General features: G+C 35.8%; 1 protein-coding gene across 2 annotated transcripts in view; it reads left to right on the top strand.

Annotated features, from left to right (window-relative positions):
* The window catches only part of ARHGEF18 (Rho/Rac guanine nucleotide exchange factor 18), a 148392-nt gene that overhangs the window by 123229 nt on the left and 10173 nt on the right, over window positions 1-14990 (top strand). For both annotated transcript variants that reach the window (XM_072405152.1, XM_072405154.1), the window contains 10 exons: window positions 1481-1606; window positions 2672-2789; window positions 7222-7470; window positions 7765-7841; window positions 8491-8669; window positions 9217-9305; window positions 9432-9617; window positions 9761-9889; window positions 11096-11181; window positions 14020-14073. In XM_072405152.1, coding sequence (XP_072261253.1) covers window positions 1481-1606; window positions 2672-2789; window positions 7222-7470; window positions 7765-7841; window positions 8491-8669; window positions 9217-9305; window positions 9432-9617; window positions 9761-9889; window positions 11096-11181; window positions 14020-14073 — 1293 coding nt within the window. The remainder of the gene's footprint in view (window positions 1-1480; window positions 1607-2671; window positions 2790-7221; window positions 7471-7764; window positions 7842-8490; window positions 8670-9216; window positions 9306-9431; window positions 9618-9760; window positions 9890-11095; window positions 11182-14019; window positions 14074-14990) is intronic.

Below are 14990 nucleotides of genomic sequence, written 5' to 3' on the forward strand. Positions count from 1 at the left end.
GTGTTCCCATTGTTACAGAAGTGTAAACTCATGCATGTTAAACCTCAGTTTTTGTCAATGTTAAAAGTGTTGGTATATCTGTTTTATGAGATATGGTGTCTGGTAAAACTGTGATCATAGTGCTTGCCATAGACGACAGAACACCTACTTGCTATGTTATGAAGAGCAATGGAGAAAGCAGTCTGTAGTCCTAATACTCTATACTAGGGTATTAATGTTGCTTTTGAATGGATACTATAAAAGTGTCAGTTCAAATATAATTTCTAAATAATTAGAAAATTCTTCCAAAAATTGTGCCTTGACATGATATTAGCTCCAGATTAAAGCTATAGTTTGAAAACGTCAGTTTAGGCAAAAAATTCTAATGGACTGATTTTTGTATTCCTCTTTAGGAAACATCTAAATATTTTTTGGGGGAATTTTATTAATTTGGAAGAATACAAAAATGAAATGGGAACAAATACAAAATTGAAAATTGTATAAAGCTGAGTGGATTTGATACTTCTGCTATGGAGATTTCCTAAACATTTAGGACAGTGACTCTGACATTCATTGAACATCTGCTATTGAAAACACATGAAAGATTTTCCTACAGCTAACATTTAGTAAATATAGACCCTATTGTGTAGGTTTGTTACTATATAGTGTTTGTTTTTTTGTTTTTTTACTAATCTGAGCTGTTATCCTCTTTCTTGCCTATCAGGCTATTTTGACAAATTTATAGTAGGCAGTCATTCCTTGATTGTTGTTGTTAGATCGCTCTTTTCCACATGGTGATTTATTTAAAGTGGATCCATACCTTACCACATCCATAAGGGAATGGCTCACAAAAATGCATTTACCAGTATCCTTCAAGTAAAGAATATTTATCAAGGGTCCATTACGTATTTCCACACATTTGTTCTCACTATTTATGTATATTATGTTTAAACACCTAACCTATGAATTTCACGTGTTTGCTATAACCCAGAGCAGTTTGTTGCTACTGATTGTAAAAAAATCCCAGTACAATTCTGGACAAAACAACAGTTTCCACTATTAATGCTTTTTAAATCCAAATTACCGAAACCTACCAACCTAAACTCGTTTTACAGAGACTTTAGGAATATGAAAGTATTCAATGTAGTCATTGAATAATGTATTGAAAAATATTTTGTTTAGTCTGGTTTTAGATGTCCTTGTTAAAGTAAATAACCATCCATATCTATATTAGTTTATGGCATACCGAGCTGTTACCAGCAGCCCAGCATTTCTGGTAGTATTGTTCAAGTTGTATTTTCACATGTAAACGGCACATGTTAGGGTGTGTACTGCTGTGCTTTTGACTGCTGTCTCGATAGTCAAGTTCTGTCTGCCACAATGGGAAAAATGACTACCTTAAAAAAGTGTCGATGCTGGAACATTTGCTATAGTTAAGTGGGTATTCTTTCTGATTGATGGTAGAGAATTTCTAAAGTCATGTAATTTTGGTTGACTTCAGTTTTCAGGTGACACTGGAGAGAGGATGAAGGACCAATATGGTATTTTCTGTAGCCTGCATAACAGAGCAGTGAGCCACTACAAGTTCCTGATGAGAGAAAATAAAAAGTTTCAAAACCTTATGAAGGTAAGGAACAAAAGAAAAAAAAACATAGTGAAAACTAATATACACTTTGGTTGGTTTATAAAATGTCTGTGCATCTATTTTTTAACCAATCTGGATCAAATGTAAATTTATTATTGCTTCATGCTAATTATTTGATCTCTGTGGCTGAACATGTTAAGGTTTCTGAAGTCGGCACTAGAGCAGAAATGTAGTAGCAATAAAAAATAAAAGTCTTGTGATATCTAGATATACAAAACCTCTATGTGTATATAAAACAAAAATACTTTCATAGAGCAGTAGAAATTATATATAGGAAATGATTTTATCCTTTTAAATATCTAAATCACAGTGATCAGCACAGCTGAAATTTTAAATGAAAGCTACATTCTAAATTAGCAGCTTGTCTGCTATAAATAACTGTTTTAGTCTGTTTTAGTCATGAACACAATAGGTATTTATCCAAAGTAGTGTCTGACAGTGCCTTGGTCTTAGAGTAAAAAAAAACCTAAATGGTTCTTTATTGAAGAAGAAGGGTTAGGCCTTCTGCAATAAAAATAGTTATTTGCCCTTTTGCATTTATTTAAATAAATTCACTTTTCCTCCTTCTAAGTCTGGCATCTTCACCTGGTCCCTTTTCCAGGTTTGTGATTGTCAGGTATTTTGATTGGCCAGGCCAAAGTGACACAACATCAACATTTAGAATTGGATAATGGGGACTTACCCTAAATACAAATTTATTTCCACTTACATTTTACTCCGTGAAACATGTTGAGAAATGGAAATCTAGGATGAAAACATATTGACATGGTAGAAATTTTGTCTAGTGCATTGTACCCCCACAGTGTTTTTGGCTTTTCATGTGATTTGTGGAATTTTCAAACTGTTTGAGTAATATTGTTTATTAAATATGTCTATATCAATTTATACTGTAGTATTACTGGGTACCTTAAAAGTCCCACAAATCGCCTAGGAGAAATAGGGGAAAAAAGATTTTTCATAAGTTTATAAAAATATGGGACGTGGTACATAAATGAATCATATTTGAATAATTATGTTAAAGTTTATACTTTTGTTTTTTTGAAACAGAAAATAGGTAATTCTTCTATTGTGAGGCGTCTGGGAGTCCCTGAGTGTATATTGTTGGTTACACAGAGGATTACAAAGTATCCAGTCCTTGTGGAGAGGATATTACAAAACACAGAAGGTAGGACACATTCTCTCTGTATATTCCTATTATCTATTGGAAAATAAATTAAAATACAAAAACTGATGTTTTAAATTTTTACCTTAACTGTAAAAGTATAGCAGCATTCTTGTGGTGTGATCATAGTAATGCAGCTTGAAGCAGACCTGTAACCAAAATTCTAACTTTATATAAAAGGGGGGGGGGGGGGCTTTTTTTTTTTTTTTTTTTTTTTTTTTTATCAAGGGGGAAGCCCCTCTGCCGTCTGTCTTTATGGCCACAGCGGTAAAGACTGAATGTAAGTGCAGAGCCTCCTGGGATACATACGTCACATATCCCGGAAGGCTTTGGGATCGTGCATGCACAGAAAAGGCTTGTTCCTGCAATGGGGAAAAAAGTGCTGATCTCGTTCATGCGCAGTGGCAGTTTGGGTGACGTAGCTAGGAAAAAAAAAGGAGGAAGCTGATGGCAGCGTCTGGAACTTCCTCTGTGGCAGGATAAAGGAGGAATCCAGAACAGCGCGGGACTGAATCAAGGACGGCACAAGAGGGATCTGTGTAAGTAAAGGTAAGTGGGATTTTTCAAGTTTTTTGTTTTCATGTAGAGCTTTGGGGAAAAAAACCCTCATAAATGAATTTATTTTTAAGAACACATATGAACACTCTAATTTTGAATGGCATCCTAATTTTTTTACATGCCTCAAAGCGCATATGTGGTTGACCACTATAACCTAGCACTTTCAGAGTGGAAACAGTCACATCCTATACTTGAAAGTAGAGTTTATGTTGCTCTGGCAAAGCTAGAGACAGAAGTGATAAGTGAGCACTGTAGTGGTCAGTATCTGTGAATCGGGGCACAAAATATGTATTGTAACACCCTGGCATCGGCCAATCTGACTGTGAAACACAGAAAATGTAAAATTTGCATGACTGAAGTCCAGTACCTAGGACATCGGGTTGGAGGCAGCACCCTGAGACTGGAGATGGGAAAGGTTGAGGCCTTAATGGCCTGGCCTACCTCAAAAACCAAGAAACAGGTTAGGTCATGTGGTATATCACTGGGGGGTGCTCATGGTAACGGGATGTTTACAGGGCAGATAATAGGCAGCAGACTCTAAAAGTCCAAATTAACAGCAGTATTTTTTTCTTTAGCCAAGTGTTACAGCACACTCCACAATTTTTGTAACAAAAAAATAAACAGTAGCCCAGCTGGGCAATCTGGCTACCTCACTGTGTGCCCTCTCTTTCTAACACACACTATATCACCACTGTTGACTCACAGTTTAACCTCCCTAGCAGTCTGATTCTGGTCATATTTGCATGCAAAAAGTGGAACAAAAAATTGTGCATGGAAATTTATTTTACATTATTGACCTATAATTCTAATAATAATTATATCATAATATAATAATAATAATAATATAATAATAATTATAATTATAATATATATATAATTATAATATATAATATATATATAATATAATTATAATTATAATATATATATAATAATAATAATAGCATAACTCACTGACACATGTCTAATAGTTAATAAATGTAATACATTAATAATAAACCTAAAAAAAAAAAAATGTTAATGTAATATAACTGTACAGCAGCATATATATATTATAAATATATATGGGACCAGCAGGACCCCGGGGGACAGCAATCTACCTTCTCAGCCCGGAGCCCTCTGGCTGCCTTCTCAGCCCGGAGCCCTCTGGCTGCCTTCTCAGCCCGGAGCCCTCTGGCTGCCTTCTCAGCCCGGAGCCCTCTGGCTGCCTTCTCATCACACTCCAGCCTGCAGCACACTGGCTGATCATCTCTTCTTGCACCTGAGCAAGAATGCAGGTGAATAAAATCCAAATCAGGCTTGGGTTGGGCCAGGGAACCCACCCTTGGCCGGCTCCAGGGCCCTATAGTCTTTAGTTTCTTTCCTAGGAAACCTATCCAAACCTATTAATACTCTTTTTTTTCCCTGGAGCCTTTAACACTTTCCCTGCATATCTTAGGAACACTGTCACAGTCATTCTTAGGGACCAGAAAAGGCCCAGAACAGTGGAAATGCACGTTGGCGTGAGAGGAGCCTTTCAGAGTTTAAATAAAACACTTGCCAGTGCTCCTCTGCCTCATGCCCAGACTTTACATGTCAATTTTTAGTACAAACCATAGCTTAGGCACACTACTAAGCCAGATGGATCATGTGGGAGATGAGCATCCAATCTTGTACTTTAGTAGGAAGTTGCTTTCATGAAGGTTGCATATGCCACCATGGAAAAAGAGTGCCTTGCGGTTGTGTGGCCCCTGCAGAAGCTGCAGTTATACTTGTATGGCAGGAGCTTCACAGTTATCAATGATCACAACCCACACAGTTTTCTAAACCATGCCAAAGGGGACAAATTGAAGTTCCTCCGTTGGAGCCTGATTCTTCAGCAGTATGACTCTGCAATCCAGCACAAAAACAGCAGCACTTATAGCAATGCTGATGGACTATCTCGCCGGGCAGAGCCGGTGGAGGACAGATGCACTGGGAAGGATCGAATTATCCCTCCTATGCTCTCTCTTATGGTAGGGGGGGGGGGGGGGCTGTTATGTTGGGGAGAGCTCTAACGCCAGATTCCCCTATAGAGGAGCTATACTCAAAAACAAAAAAACACTTGCCTTCAATCGCGCAGGGCACTCCGATCACTCAGGGGGTGTCCAACATCTGGTCCCACGTTGTCCCGACATCTGTCTGAAAGCGTGCGCTCCAGATGCCGCCATCTTCGTCTTCTCTTCCGGGTTCTTCATCCTACGTCACCCAACCCAGGCGCCAGATCAGGTGATGTAGGATGAAAAAAAGGATGAAAAAAAGGTTGCCAAATGATGCCTCTTCAATTCATTCTCGACCGCATAGGAAGCCGATAATTAGGGGGCAGTGCTGCACCCTTTTTAACAAAAAAAAAAACCTTTTTTTACCTTACATAAAGGTGTTCTCTACCCTTTTATGTAAAGTGAAAATTCTGAGTATTAGGTATGCTTTAAATGTAAAGGAGTGGAGGCTAAAGTCCCTCTTTAAGGCTTCTGTTTAAGAGTACAACAGACCAGGGTCATAAAACTCCCCATATCAGATTTTTTTCTTTCTCCGACAACCAGCATCCATCCAGACTCTAGTTTTTAACACACATTGTAAAAGTTTTAGTTTTGTGTCTCCATGTGTCATAAAACTAAGCATCTTGCAGATAATGCTAGTTGAGTGGCCTCTGATTTCCGGATGAACCACAAGTCCCAGACCTGCCTTGTTTGGTCTCTTTGAACACCATACTTTGTGCTGATTTATAATCTGCGAGTTGGCAGTTTATAAAACACCAAATTTATGAAATTATGAAAATTGTTAAAGTAGGAGCATCCTGGGTGTCCACAAAGCACCATAATCCATGTAGACAGCCCCCATCCTGCTGTCATTGGATTGTCCCATTAGTCCCACCCCAGTTTTTGGAATAGAAAAAGCCATGTAAGCCTAGCAGAGGGAGCTCTCACTGATGCAGTCTTGCTAAGGACGACAGCATTGACAGATTGAGCACTGAAGGAAACCCAGTGACTCTAATACCTTGAACTGTATGTGGCAATCTGGAGCAAGGCAAACCAACTCTCACATAAGTATTTGACAGGTATTTCCTTTGATGTTACACTGTTGCTGCTGTGCTGTTAATGTTCTTTAATGTTTAGTCTTTATTTTTCTCTACTTGTTTATACACTGAGTTTTTGTTATGGTTTTTACTTATTAAACACCAGCTAAGTGAAAAGGTAGTTTGGAAAATGACCATCACTTTTTAAATTACTAAAGCCCTTTCTTTACTTTTCTAAACTTTATTACATTGGGATCCTTTATTATACAGTGCAGAATATAACATTTTTATTAGGTTTCAGGCTCCCTTGTTTACTTCGGTATGCTAAAATGACAGCATTTGCCACAGCATATCATTGATTTCTGTTAGACTGTCATTAATTGTGAGGTGTAGGGGACAAGATCATCAGTAGGTTTATACACTATCCTTTGGAGTGGGTAAACACAGTTTCTTGCACAATTTAACTTTTAAATACATTTTTAAACTGTAAATGACTTGCTGTAACCCAGATTACCCAGTAGTTAGCAGTGAGGCACCCCTTTCCCATGAAAGTATACAGAAAATGTAAGTAAATGCAGGTCTGCATTTTAATTGTTTTTGAGAGTTATCAGATGTTCCAGGATGTAATGTAAGATTTTCTTCACTTTTTGTAATGTGTGACTTATTTTTTGAAAATATTTTTATTGGAGGATACAAATAAAGTAATGTAGCTTCTATTTTTCCCCAAACTCTCTTTGACTTTGCAACAATATATTTTGTTTTTACTTTTATTAGCATGACAATGACATTTGTTTAGGTATAATAGATTTTGTTTCAAGCTTGGTTATCTACTTTCTTTTTACCTAGAAGGGACCGAAGACTATGAAGCACTAACTCAGGCACTGACACTTATTAAGGAAACAATTACAGAAATAGACTTGAATGTTCATAAGAGTGAGAAGGTACAACGTCTGGAAGAGATCATAGCCAAAATTGATGCAAAATCATCTGGTAAATTAAATAACCGAATAACATTTAGGAAGCATGACATGGAGAAACGGCAACTTCTTCATGATGGCATGCTTTATTGGAAGACTGCTTCCGGAAGATTAAAAGGTATGTTGGGAAAATAACTGTGTCCATATAGGGGATGATTTGTAAAGGGGAAGAACTGTGTTTCATTTTGCTTTGTTTGTACTTTGAAAGTATATGTTAAGGGGAAATGCCTGAGTATTTAATGCCATATTTGTTATTTTGATCTTGAAACATTTTAAATGTACAAAGCCTCAAAACCTAAACAGCCTTAGATATTTAACTTTAGGAATACCTCATAAAAAAAGGACTATTACCTGCAAATTCATGTAAATACTTATGTAAAATACATTTTTGTAATTGTTTCTTGGATTATAGACATCTTGGCTGTGTTGTTGACAGACGTATTGCTTCTCCTTCAAGAGAAGGATCAAAAGTATATATTTTCCTCTGTGGTAAGTGTTTTAGAGTAAACTGAGCATCATTATTTAGCAACTTTAAAATCAAGGGTCATGATTTAGAGTAATTTGTAACTATCCATCAAATTATCTTTTTCTGTTTAAAATGTTTGTGCTGTAATCCGTAATAATAAAACCCTAACGTTCAGTGCTTTACAAATATAGTATTTTTGTGGTGTTACTTACCTGAAACCAGTGTTCTCCTATATCTCATGTAAGGTTCTTCATCATTTAATTTCCCTCCCACAACTCCTTTCTCTGTTGTACCCACATCAGCATTTTGGGACTTCCTTGCTCTCCTCCTTGCATGGTGAAGTGTTGCCACTTGTAATTGACATGGCAAGTTGTATCAAAACCAGAAACCCAGGACACATAAACACTTTGAAATGATTTAATTTACAGCCTGTACTGAAAAAAAATGCTTTTTTTCTTCCTTTTGTTGATAAAAGACCATTCCAACTCATCCATGTTATAGCTGAAACCTTTCTGATATTCTACCCCCTTAATGATATTTTATAGCAAAGTGATTCAAAACTGCTGTTATTTCACATAACATTTTTAACCACATTTATTTGTACTCTGCATAACGAATTTTGTCTGTTTGTTCAAATCAATTACATTATCTATACACTGTTTTATCTTTTAGGATGCCAAACCTCCTGTCATTTCACTACAAAAGTTGATTGTACGAGAGGTGGCTAATGAAGAAAAAGCCATGTTTTTGATAAGTGCTTCACTGACAGGCCCAGAGATGTATGAAATACATACTGCCTCCAAAGAGGAGAGGAATACCTGGATGACACTGATTCGTGGTGCTGTGGAGAGGTACTGCTCCGTAGTCTAAAGCATTCCTGATTTTTTTATTTACACATTTTACATTTTTTTTTTATCTACACTAAGGGGTCTATTTTTAAAGCTGTGTATCTTGACATTCACTGAAACAATATTTTTTTGTGAGGCATCTTCCAGGTTTATGTGTTTCAGTGGCAGTAATTGTTTTTCTTTCAGGGAATGTTTCAGGGATTGTCTGATTCACTGCTTTATAAAAAGACCCCTAAATATAGTTCTTGCTGCAACGTGTTTATTCAGAATTTTGTTCTCATGAACAATTTTGTGTGTGAAATGCTTGTGTGTGTTTGCTGTTACATACCTTGTGATGTTATCCAGTAATACACAATACTCCTGAAATAGATTTTAGACCACAAGTGCTGTTTACAGTCAAACTTTTATCTTATGTTGATAAAATTAGTTTACCAGACAGTGGTTTTAACTCTGGTAGGCTCCCTGGCTACATCCTCTTATACTTTTGATCTCTGCTTGAATTTTACTTATCTTTTCAGTTTATTTAAAATGTCCTGTTCCTTTTGTTAAGTTGTCCAGATGATGGAGAAATAACCAATGAAGTGGATATTGAAAGAAAACAGGCATATGAGCGTGCTGCTAAAATTAAGGATTACCAAGGTAAATAAATTCCAAGTTAGTGATATTTTTCAACGTTCTTTCTATTGTAAACTAATTATTAATAAAAGTTATTTAGATGATAAATATACACAATAGCTCATGTCTGTATTATTCTTGTTTTTCCAGAGCGCCTGAATTTGAAGGATGTGTACATAATGCAAACGCTTAATGAAAAGCTACAGCTTTATATAGACATGGCTGAGATATATGGTTTTGATGATTCTTCTCAAGGATCGAAGAGACTTTTTGTTGGATCTGATATTGCAGACAACTTAAAAGGCGAAGGCACCCTTCTTTCTGCCACAGCAGAAGGTAAGGTATTGGTAATGAATGAGCATTTACATTCAAATATGAATGTAACAAGAGCAACTAACTTTTCTTTTCTTTTTTTTTTTTTCTTTTTTTTTTTTAAAGTTTTGTCAGTCCTGACGTGTCTACATCCCTCTTTCTTACAGCTCAAAAGATTCATTCCATGCTACTATGTGCTTTCTCCACTTCACATGATGATACAAGCACTGGTGTTTGTGCTTTGCCAAGGCGATCAGAGACTTTTGGCGGTTATGACAGCTCTGGACATTCAAAAAGTGAGTGTATTTGTAGTGTAAAAAATACAAACAAAAAAAAAATATTTTTTTTTTGATTGTAAAGAAAGGTCTGGCTTTCTATTTTACTAATTTTATTTATTGCTTGTTGGTAATTGTTTTGAATTGAACCAAGCATAATTATTGTTGATGGTTGATTAGGTATTTTAAAGAGATTCCTATTAGTTCTTATTAATATAACATAATCATTGTCTGATACAGGTAATTGTTGGCAGCATTTGAAACTGAGTATTGTTATATTTTTTGCCTAGAACAAGGTAACGTGAGGGTTAGAACCACTGTCGGTTTCTTTGACCTGTTGGCATATAGAAGGTTGATTTTATTTTATTATTTATTATATATATATATATATATATATATATATATATATATATATATGTGTGTGTGTGTGTTCAGGTGACTGTCAATGCTAAGATAAATAAGATCAAGAGGTGTGAAAGAAGACTTTCCAAAGGGGGTATCTGTTTAGTGGCACCTGTTTAAGAGGGGAATCAATTTCACTTCATAGAGACCTCCTCTTCCTACCTGTTTAAACATTTGAATATAGTATATATGTGAACCTCTTTAATAGACACAGGCAGCAAACACATTTACAGGGGTTGTAATGCATCCTGATTATATCCAAAACTTATGTGGAAATGTTAGCTGTACATACACTTTAAAGATGGTTTTGAAAAAAAAAGACACAGCCCTAGACTTATTTTATTATTATTTTTTTGCCCGGGAGGAGAGCAAGGCTAGGATGCAACTGTGGCACTGGGCCATGAATAAATTAAGAACAGAGATACATGAAGGTAATCCATTACTCCTCAAAGGTAGAGGAATTTGCCAGTATCCAAGCACAGTTCTATGGTAACTGCACAAAAGTGCACATGGATAGAGCAGTTTACAGAGCAGTACAATATAATAAGTTCCCTAGCACACTCACCAGGAAAACAAAAATCTACCCTGTTTCAACAGTTTGGATTAAACAATTGTTTTAGTTACATAGGTTTTAAGTTTCTGTAGTTTGAGAACAGTTGTGGGGCTAAAATATAGTGTGGGAGAAATAGCTCCTAAGAAAAAAGAGGGTACTTTACTAGAACTTACATTACAGTAAAGAACTTATTGCTGATTGAAAAAAAAGGCAGTGAAGATTTTACTGGTACTTGTTATGCATGCACACATATTTTTTTTTTTTTTGTGCAGGTGGCAGCTTTAAACAGAGAGTCAGAGAGCGACGTACAACATCCACTAGCTCAGAAAGCCACACTCAAGATCTTGTGTGTAATGAGGTAAAAGTATCCCAGTGTGTTGTTTAGGAATTACATGTAATCATTACATTTTTCTAATATTTATTTACAAAAAGAAAGGCATGAAAATGTATAAATATTTAAACAACAATCTCAATTACCATCTTTAAGGCTCGTTCTACATGGATGGTTTTAAAAATGCATATAGTTCCTACCAGGTTTACATATGTTTTTATGCACTTTTATAAGGGTTTTAAAGCTTGACTTTACAACACTAAAAAACTTTAAAAAAAAACGCCTATGACGCGTTTTTCTGCAAATTCCCCCGATTTTACATAAGCGTTTATAAAGTTTCATTTTTAACCCTGTCAGGGAATGAGTACAGGGGTACATAAAAACCTTTCATAAAAAGCCTAAAAAGGCTTGTAAAAGCCTCCATTGAGTTCAACAGAAGCGTTTTCCTGCGTTTTAATTTTTTAAAGGTTGCAAACAACGTTTAAAATAAAGCTCATAAACGTGCCTGAAGGAAACGTCCTGGTGTAGATTAGCCCATTGGAATGCATGGGGATTTCAAACATGGGCTTTAAAAGCCTTAGGTTAAACGCTGGGGGAACAGTCCATGAAGACCAGGGGTGTCAAACTCAAATACACAGAGGGACGAAATTAAAAACTCAGACCGAGTCGGGAGCCAAACTTGAAATTTATTTTAAAAATAGCAAGTAATTCCTTCGAATTAACCCCCTAAGGGGTGTTCCCGAGTGTGACTCGGGGCCGGAAAAATTGCAAAAAGCGGTAATCCCGAGTCACACTCGGGGTACCTTTGGGGGTCCCCCTTACCTGATTAAATAAATATAATTATCATACCTGGGAGTTAATCCTAAGAATTACAAGCCCACAATATAAACAAAAATTTCTATGCAAAAAAAATAGGATCACTTTTTGCATCAAAAAATTACAGAATTAGAACGCTAGGGGGGTTAAATATAAAATATTTTTATATGGAAACGGAGGTATTGTTTAACATGCAATCTGGAACAAGAGAATACTTGGCAATGCAATGTAAGCACTAAATGGCCCCTAGCTACAGTTCTTAAATAGATTTGAATAAAGATGGCATGAATGTTAATAATCAATTGACACCAAGAAGTGAAATGTTACTCATGCATAAATTATGTGCTTATATCTGATATCTTCAAAACTGTTGTTGGAAAAATAAAAAAGAAAGTTATTTACAAAGGAGACAGAAAAGAGACATCTCTTTTTGATGGTTTCACACATTTCACACAGATGATTACCTTGTACTTCATTTTTTGTTTCCTGCAGATCTGAGTAATTTTATTTCTCCTGCTGTGAGCTAGGAATAGCGACCAGTCTCAGAAGAGAAACAAGACAAGTGATGCAGGGACTTTAATTCCCAGCATTACTCGCGTCTATGGAACAGCCCAATGCGGAGCCGCATAACCAGACAGCTGTTCCATAGACGCGAGATGTGAGTGATGCCTGGACTGCAGTTCCCAGCATTACTTGTGTCTTTAGAGCTCTGTGGACGTGAGTTGTGGTAGGGGCATCACTCACTGCAGAAGGCATTGGCAGGCAGGCGCCATTCATTTTCCCAAAACCTCAGGAGGCCAAACAAAATTACCTTGCGGGCCAGAGTTTAACACCCCTGATGTAGACTAAGCCTAATTCAAATTTCCATTCCTAAACTGTTATAATAATGCATAGTTTTTTTTTTTTTTGTTTTTTTTTTGTATTTTTTTTTACTATGGACAGGCAAGGAGATACCACAAGAGTTGATAAATAGGTGCAACCCATAGTGACAGAATACATAACTTTGTCAGGGGATCCAGGTGTTGAGGTACCACATTCCAGTAGATTTTTAAGGCAAGCATTGAAAACAATAAGGGATTTTTACTTACAAACAAGCTACATGGTAAAATCCAAAATTAAATTTTACACAAAAATCGATAAAACAGACATGCAAAGGCTGTTTCCAGATTGCTATAGCTGCATTTTAGATAGGACATCGCGTTTGAGTAATACAAACATTCAATAAAAAAACAGCAATGCACAAATTTGCTTTCTGTGAAAACGAACCTTTCCAATGTGTTTTTCAGACCCATTTTCCCCAAAATTAGACTTTTGAACACTTCTTTAATGTTAAGAAAACTTTCTTCTGTTTTCTCATAGTGGCCAAGTGACCATCTTTTAGTATTGGAAAGTGTCTGTAAATGGATATTGCCAGTACTGTACTTCTGACCTTGCCCTTTACCACATACAAAAAATTCAGCTCACTGAATACGCATGTTGCTATGACATTCTGCTCCTTTTGGGGCTGTATTGCAGTTTTCACTGTTCAGGCACTTATGATTATATAACAATATAAGTGTCCCTAAACAAAAAAGTAAACTCTAACTCCAAGGCTGCACCATTTCTCAATATGAAATATTTTTGCAACACAGCTTTTTTGTCTGATTTTGTGCAGACAGAATTTAAACCTGTCCCTAAGTGCTCTATAAATGGTAACTCAATGTAGGTGCCTTGTAGTGGCATTTCAAGCAGTGGAAGAAAATTAATATTCAGTAGAGCCAAACCCTCTACAGATACATTTAGATGATAGGAAATAACTTTATGCATATTTTAATCAGTTTTGACATTTCTACATAAAGAAAAAGGAAAAAGAGAATGCTAATCAGATTTCACTAATCATGTTTACTAATCACTATTCATACCCTGATATGAGTCAATATGAATGAAATAAGAAAAGCCAGGGTATACAATACATTGCCACAAAAAAAATACCCTGGCTTTTCTTCTTTCCTATTTCAATACATATCTTTTTGAGAAGTTTTCAGTTTTTACTTTCTATTTATTCTACAGTCTGATATACCAGTGTTGGAAAACAGCAATCCTTCCACAACCCAAGAATCTGAGGTAATAAAATTACCATTGAAAAATGCTACAACCATTAAAGTTTAAAACAGTCTGTCAATAATCCTAAATTGGTAGGCATTTCTTCCTTCCTGTTTTACCCTCTTTTTTGATTGGAATTTAGATTTGATGGACCTTTCATACACATGACTTCATGATATTTACAAATTTTTAAATTAAACTCAAAATTGAATACAATCCGATGACTTCTGATTTTTTCCTTATATTCACATCCAATCGGAAGTGAAAATAAGATGAACTTCACTTTGTCAAGCTATGGAGTTGTTTTGCAAACTTTACTTTAGAGCATTCCATTTTATTTTAACTTACCTAAATTCTTAAATATTTTTTACATAGGAAATCCCTAAAAATATTTTAATAATATTGTCAAGGTATATTTAGAAAAGATATCTGATGGCTGTCATTTATGGCTTTAAGCAAATTCATTCCCCAAAGGACCTTCTGTCTTTTTTTTTTTTTTTCCCCACAATAAAAATTTTCCGATAACAATAACTGTGATCTCCCCAGCTAGATGTCGATTGAGTTTTTACAGAAGCACAGTTGATCTTCTCTTCCATTTTTACAAATTGGCTTGTTACACTGTAGACTGTAGTTGGTTCCTTGACCACTTGAAATTGATGTAAAAATCTCTATAGTGACTATGAAGACTAGACTGTCTGTTACTGGACATGCTGTCTATTTGCATCCTGTAAAAAAAAGGCTGACAAGACGGATACAAAAGTTAAAATCAGTATTTTATGGGGATAAAAACATGGCCCATTGCTCTAGCAAAGTTACCTGGTATTCATTTAGGGGTGATATCTGCTGTCTTTTCAGATTCCTTGTAATTACTAATTCTTGGAAAATTTGGATTTGTTCCTTGTTATGGTACAGCAGATTTTTTAGCCTGGTTTGCATTG

The sequence above is a fragment of the Pyxicephalus adspersus genome, chromosome 3 (genome assembly GCF_032062135.1).
Source record: "Pyxicephalus adspersus chromosome 3, UCB_Pads_2.0, whole genome shotgun sequence".
Classification (NCBI taxonomy): domain Eukaryota; kingdom Metazoa; phylum Chordata; class Amphibia; order Anura; family Pyxicephalidae; genus Pyxicephalus; species Pyxicephalus adspersus.